This window comes from Lottia gigantea, assembly GCF_000327385.1.
Source record: "Lottia gigantea unplaced genomic scaffold LOTGIsca_56, whole genome shotgun sequence".
Taxonomy (NCBI): Eukaryota; Metazoa; Mollusca; class Gastropoda; family Lottiidae; genus Lottia; species Lottia gigantea.
The window spans coordinates 738,870-746,190 of record NW_008709919.1 but is presented as its reverse complement, the minus strand read 5'-3'; the positions used below and the strand labels follow the sequence as shown (position 1 = coordinate 746,190).

Here is a 7,321-nt window from a genome sequence, read left to right as displayed (position 1 = left end):
CGTCATCAAACACATGTTTTCGTAGAATTGCAGGAACCACAGACGTCTGATTGCAATTTATTATGGTGCTAATTGATGCTAACAATGTTCCCGAAACACATAAAAATTTTAGAAAACCATTTTACAATCCCTTTAAAACTTTACATTAACAAGCACCAACTAACAAAGAACTGATTATTTAGAAAACATAGTAAACATATTTCATAGTTGATAATCTAGTCAAGTTGACTCTCAATGACAATTATTCTGATACACATCGCAACGATCGTTCGAGGACAAATTGTATTTAATTGCATAATAAAATATGTAGCATTTTACAAAATAAAAAAAGGCTTCTAACGAACGTACTTTTATATTAAGGCTGAAGTATTGCATGTTTCAGTGACAGCCCCATCCTCCCGAGACTGTGGTTAATAAGGGGCAGATAGACTTAACAGAGGGACAAATGCCAAGGTAGATCGAAACATCTGTCTCCATTCTCCAGGATATATTCCTTGCGCCTCCGAACAATCAAGTCTGACCACGGGCCTGAAAGTGCTTAGCATATTATTGGTAGCCAAGTGTAATAATCTATATCTGTTTTATCAACGGTTTTGGTAAGCGTCAAAACTAAATTCTAACAGTTCTTGGTCTGTCTTTTTCACTTCTTTAGAGTAACTCCATAATAATTTTCGCCATTTGCTGATATTAATTCGTGTATTAAAAATAAGTTGAAAATTTCACATTGTCTTGTATGGCGGTTATATGTATATGATCTGCAGTCGTCTTCAGCTAAACATTGTCGACCACAATCAGATAAGGATCTAGTAAATCTGATTGTAACAGGACGTATTTCCGGTGGTGGCTGTTTACTTATCATCATTAGTTTTTGATTTGTTGTCTTAAGATTTGATGTAACTATCGACTCTGAAAATAGATTAATAATTGAAATGAGATAATAATAAAAGCTATGTTAGAGTATTGATGAAATCATTAGCAAGTGAAATTAATTTGATACAGGTGACTAATGAAATTAATGTGTTTTATGTGTATCAGTGACATTGATAGCATCAATTTTCAATCAGACCTACAATCCCATTAAAACCAAGTGTTTTTCGACGTCGTAATATGCCCTTTGCGATCAATGACGTCATCAAACAATTTGTTTTAGTGGAATTGCAGGAACCACAGACATCTGATTGAATATTGGAATTGTGCAAACTAATGCAAACGGTGTCCCTGATACACATAAAAATTTAAGAAAACCTCTTTACAATTCCTTTAAGACACGGGTCTTTAATAATCTATGTTGGTGGAATCACTGTAACATTTAATGTTACATAGGTAGCCCAGAGGTCATCCTTTCTTGGCGGTCACAACGGAGGCTGTTAATGATTACTCAACATTAGAAGTGCTTGGTGTAACCTTCGTTCAATTCTGGGCACCAGTGATAGCTTTATGACCCGATTTTGATATTCCCAGGTGAAAATTACTCAGACCAGTTCAATGTTCATAATGATACATATACTGGACTTCGAGTTAACTCTCTTGACTTCTTGTCACATTATTTCTCGCCCATATACATAATAATATGTTAATGTACAGAAATATTAAAACTGATCCCGAAACATGCTGAAACATGTAGCGATCTTCAGACATCTAACCTATTTCGGCGTGTGACCCTACTGACGTCTGACTGGTAGTGCTTGTTCTCATATCTGCACTTCGAGATACAAAATGGCATGTAAACTTGACTCAAATAGGACCTTCGACTCTGTAGCTGTAGTGCATAGGCGTTGAGATTTACGAATTCTTACCTGGCTTATAAAAATTTGCAACGTCTGCTGATGTACACTTAGTTACTATAGCAGTTGGTAACTGGTTCGCATTATGAATATATTCAAATACAGCTAGGCATCGTATCTGACCTTTAAATCCTTCCTCAATCAAAGTTCCACCACCAATTGTCATGGTCATATCTTCAGAAGATGCTGATGATGCAGGAGTACAAGTGTCTGCTGCATGGTATGTTCTGTTCTCGATGATCAGAAAAAGATCGTGCGTTCTCCTCTGTATTCCCAACACGCGCCATGACCATGGAAGCGGCATATCAGTGACTACAATATTTCCACACAAGCCCGAGGCATCCATGATAGTTACCTTGGTGCCGTTAACAACGATTTCTATTTTAAGGTTAACTATGCCAACCGGAGGATCTTGGTTGTTAGCTATTTGTAATATGGTTCCGACACCATGTCGCATGGTACTGATATAGAAGGATATTTCAAATTCATTTTGTAACCGCTCTGATGATATATTTGTGATTATTTTCGACAAAGGCCAACCATCAAAGTGGATTGCATCATTAGGCAGCTCTGCTGGACCCGGAGTAAATTGGAAGGCGTTCATTCGGGTAGACGGTGGAGTGTTCGTTTGCACTTCATAGCCAAGCGCCATTGCATCAAGCGGCCAGATCAAAGTCTTATCTGAAATAAAACGAACATAATTTGAAATGACGACAGTAATCATAAACGCAAAATATTGATAGCAAAAATAGCCTGGATAAGTTAACTGGAAAGGCGCTTGCTCGCGTACATAGAGGTCAGAAGTCGTAAAGGCACCTTTGGATATTTCAAGCTGGTTCCTTGTGCCAGTGATGCAGATATGGGTGGTTCACGTGGAAGAATCGTTCAGACAGGAAATAAGGTCTCTAACTTAAGTGGCTATATTATAAATAAAAGTTAATACAAAAAACGGAAGAAAGTTTGGTCTTATTTTTTTGAGATCGCAATTTATTTATTTTTGCAACCTGATTTGGCTGTTCATGCAAAAAATATTTACCTGGAGGTTCAGAGGGAATATTGTTGCATACACTCACAATGGAATCCACAACCAATGGAATTTCTTCATTCAAGAGAGTGGCACAACTCATCTCACCAACGAATCCTATACTGGCTATGCTTTGATGACCACCGAAACGTAATATCCCTGGGGTATTCAACTTAGTTGGGTAATTACTAAGATTTTCTTCATGCTTGTGACTCAAATCAAAATACGCGAATAACTTTTCATCTGCGTTAATTTGCATTATAGTGTAAAGTTTCCATATGCCAATTTTTAAATCATTAGAACAAGATATAGCTATTTCATTTCCATCATCAAAGATGTATGTTACAATTACATCATCATCGTTCCCTTCCATTATAAATTGTCGAATGGTGTCTGGTTTATTTGAATCTGCCACATAATGAGCTATAACATTACGAGGTCGTGTTTCCACTGCTTTCAGGAAAATATTAAACGTCAGTGTTAAAAAAACAACAGAGTCGTCAACCTGGACGTCTATATAATTGTCTCTGTCAAACACCAGTGATGACGATACGTTGAGATATGTATTCGAATTTTTCACGTAAGGAATCGTCCTGTCTTGTGCTGGGTTTAAACTTTCTCGACCCTGTTTGGTTTCATACCCATAGTAAGGGTAATTCAGCGGCCAGAGATAATCAGTGTCTACTGACATCGTTTGTTGAATCAAAGAGAACGTTATACATGTAATTATCGAAACTGAAAAAAATATAAGTTTATTTTAGTGAATGATTGAATAAATAATGTTCTTCAAAAGAATTAATTGCATTGTGGTTGATATTTAACCCCGTGTGAAAACTTTATTAGCTGCTTCCAATGTTTTGTCAGTATGTTGTTTGGATTTCGGGTTTCGTTTTGCGGTTCGGGTGTTAGTACCTGGTTTATTTATTATATTATTTTGAAGCACATCGAGTGGAAATCTAGAAAAATTATATAAAAAATCATGAAAAGTCTGAAGATCGCACAGCGTGAAACTCTTTGTAATGCCATGTTTCAGGTTCTGTTTTAATATTTTTATATCGTTCTGCAATTGATGTATTGAGCACTATTTGGTAATCATATTATAAATATTACAAATTTAAAATTCTTACCTACAAAATTATACATGTTGTTGTTATCAAAGTTAGGCACAATCTGCAATTGCGTGCCTGTCAATCATTATTCTTCCTTATCCTATGTTATTGTTCACAGCGACAGGGCACACACAAATCGTGCTATTCCTATATCGATCGATCTATAACGCCCTCTTGAGAACTCTGTTTTAAAAAAAAATTACTTAACAAACTTAGGAACTTGTAATGTCCGAATGTAGAAGGAATATCCATCAGGTCCGTTATCACTCCTGGTCACAGAAAACTACCGCTATGCTATGTAAGCAAGTTCTCAGAACATCAATAAATTTTTGTGGCGTGCATAGGACGTCTTTTGAAGATTGGATTTTAAGTGCACATTATATTCCTTTTCCTGTCGATAGTTGTTGAAAGAAGAAATGCCAGAGTTCAATTTAACTGGGATCACATCGCAATTTCCGAGTCATAATGACCTCTTTTGCTATCGAATTTTTTAATGATTAGCCAAAATTTGAATTTGTTATGACAATCTGCGAATCAAACCAATTGTTATACTTTTCGTGCGAATGTTGCTTCTTCTGCCGATTCTTGAAAAAAGTGAATGCTTTTCATTCAGTCAGAGAAACACTGGATTTATTCTACGACTATGGATAAATATATAAACTATATGACAAATCTCCTGGGAGAGAGTCGTGGTGAGATGTACCATTGTTGTGGGAGACCCCTGGGTGGTGAAGGATCTTTCAAACCTAAACATTTATAGCCTATAATACCATCATATTTATGAACGTAATAGACAAATTTTCTATCGAATTAAGACAAAAAACCTGACGTTGGCGATTCTTTAATAATATTATCATCAAGCAAAATTAAATACGATGGACTTTACCTTAGTTTCAAAATAAAAGTCTGAACGAAATCGTTTTTGAAGATTTTTATAACAAAAGAAAAAACCTTTTCTGCTCTATTTGATTTATTTTATTAAATACAATACGTGGCATTAAACGGAAGCGAGAGTTATTCCTTAGAGACGACTAGATTTAGAAAATACTATCAGAATCAAATTTCTTACATATCTATTCAATTGTTTGACTAATTAATTGATATAAAAGTTTTTTTTCTTTTGTAGAGGTCGAGCGATTATAATGCTTCCTTTTTTGTCTCTAGATGAATGGTGATAATTAAGTTTCCGGTTAAGTTTTCACTTTTAAACGTTTGCTGTCTTTTTCGACTCAGGTTAAATTTAAATGATAATCAAAACCGGGAAAAACCAGCCCAAATTATTTGATTTAGTATGAAGAAGGGAAAGGTGTGGCAGAAAACCAGGAAAATCGGACTTTCACTCTGTTCTCACTGATAATACTAGTTGTTCAGAATCTTCAAAATCTAATAGTAAAAACAGATTTGATTTCTGTTGACTCCGATGATAGTAATTGTTGTTCAGAATCTTCCAGATCTAATATTTAAATCAGACTTTTTGAATTCAGTTGACTCTGATGATAGTAATTGTTGTTCAGAATCTTCCAGATCTAATATTTAAATCAGACTATTTGAATTCAGTTGACTCTGTTGATAGTAACTGTTGTTCAATATCTTCCGGATCTAATATTAAAATCAGACTATTTGAATTCAGTTGACTCTGATGATAGTAATTGTTGTTCAATATCTTTCAGATATAATATTTAAATCAGACTATTTGAATTCAGTTGACTCTGATGATAGTAACTGTTGTTCAATATCTTCCAGATCTAATATTTAAATCAGACTATTTGAATTCAGTTGACTCTGATGATAGTAATTGTTGTTCAGAATCTTCCAGATCTAATATTTAAATCAGACTTTTTGAATTCAGTTGACTCTGATGATAGTAACTGTTGTCCAATATCTCCCAGATCTAATATTTAAATCAGACTATTTGAATTCAGCTGACTCTGATGATAGTAACTGTTGTTCAATATCTTCCAGATATAATATTTAAATCAGACTATTTGAATTCAGTTGAGTCTGATGATAGTAATTGTTGTTCAGAATCTTCCAGATCTAATATTTAAATCAGACTATTTGAATTCAGTTGACTCTGATGATAGTAACTGTTGTTCAATATCTTCCAGATATAATATTTAAATCAGACTATTTAAATTCAGTTGACTCTGATGATAGTAACTGTTGTTCAATATCTTCCAGATATAATATTTAAATCAGACTATTTAAATTCAGTTGACTCTGATGATAGTAACTGTTGTTCAATATCTTCTAGATATAATATTTAAATCAGACTATTTAAATTCAGTTGACTCTGATGATAGTAACTGTTGTTCAATATCTTCCAGATATAATATTTAAATCAGACTATTTGAATTCAGTTGACTCTGATGATAGTAACTGTTGTTCAATATCTTCCAGATCGAATATTTAATAAGACTATACGACTTTTGTACTCTCTGATGAAAGTAATTGTTGTTCAGAAACTTACAGATCTAATATTTATATCAGACTATTTGAATTCAGTTGACTCTGATGATAGTAACTGTTGTTCAATATCTTCCAGATATAATATTTAAATCAGACTATTTGAATTCAGTTGACTCTGATGATAGTAACTGTTGTTCAATATCTTCCAGATCGAATATTTAAATCAGACTATTTGAATTCAGTTGACTCTGATGATAGTAACTGTTGTTCAATATCTTCCAGATCGAATATTTAATAAGACTATACGACTTTTGCTCTCTCTGATGAAAGTAATTGTTGTTCAGAAACTTCCAGATCTAATATTTAAATCAGACTATTTGAATTCAGTTGACAGTAACTGTTGTTCAATATCTTCCAGATATAATATCTAAATCAGACTATTTGAATTCAGTTGACTCTGATGATAGTAACTATTGTTCAATATCTTCCAGATCTAATATTTAAATCAGACTATTTGAATTCAGTTGACTCTGATGATAGTAACTGTTGTTCAATATCTTCCAGATATAATATTTAAATCAGACTATTTGAATTCAGTTGACTCTGATGATAGTAACTGTTGTTCAATATCTTCCAGATATAATATTTAAATCAGACTATTTGAATTCAGTTGACTCTGATGATAGTAACTGTTGTTCAATATCTTCCAGATCTAATATTTAAATCAGACTATTTGAATTCAGTTGACTCTGATGATAGTAACTGTTGTTCAATATCTTCCAGATATAATATTTAAATCAGACTATTTGAATTCAGTTGACTCTGATGATAGTAACTGTTGTTCAATATCTTCCAGATATAATATTTAAATCAGACTATTTGAATTCAGTTGACTCTGATGATAGTAACTGTTGTTCAATATCTTCCAGATATAATATTTAAATCAGACTATTTGAATTCAGTTGACTCTGATGATAGTAACTGTTGTTCAATAT

The 7,321-nt window shown here is 33.5% G+C and overlaps 1 protein-coding gene across 1 annotated transcript; it reads right to left on the bottom strand.

Annotated features, from left to right (window-relative positions):
• Positions 1-271: 271 nt before the first annotated feature.
• LOTGIDRAFT_234844 (hypothetical protein) lies at positions 272-3,969 on the bottom strand. The gene is made up of 4 exons (XM_009063189.1): positions 3,936-3,969; positions 2,821-3,543; positions 1,797-2,465; positions 272-906 (listed from the first exon to the last, which is right to left on the bottom strand). Exons 1-4 carry the CDS (start codon positions 3,949-3,951, stop codon positions 641-643), a joined length of 1,674 nt encoding a protein of 557 aa, XP_009061437.1. The 5' UTR covers positions 3,952-3,969; the 3' UTR covers positions 272-640.
• Between the last annotated feature and the right edge of the window lie 3,352 nt (positions 3,970-7,321).

Bases quoted from the DNA above. Each gene is read 5' to 3' on its own strand.
- LOTGIDRAFT_234844 (XM_009063189.1), bottom strand. The intron at 2,466-2,820 runs GTAAATATTTTT...GTTTTATTTCAG, and splicing joins TATTCCCTCTGAACCTCCAG to ATAAGACTTTGATCTGGCCG. The intron at 907-1,796 runs GTAAGAATTCGT...ATCTATTTTCAG, and splicing joins TGCAAATTTTTATAAGCCAG to AGTCGATAGTTACATCAAAT.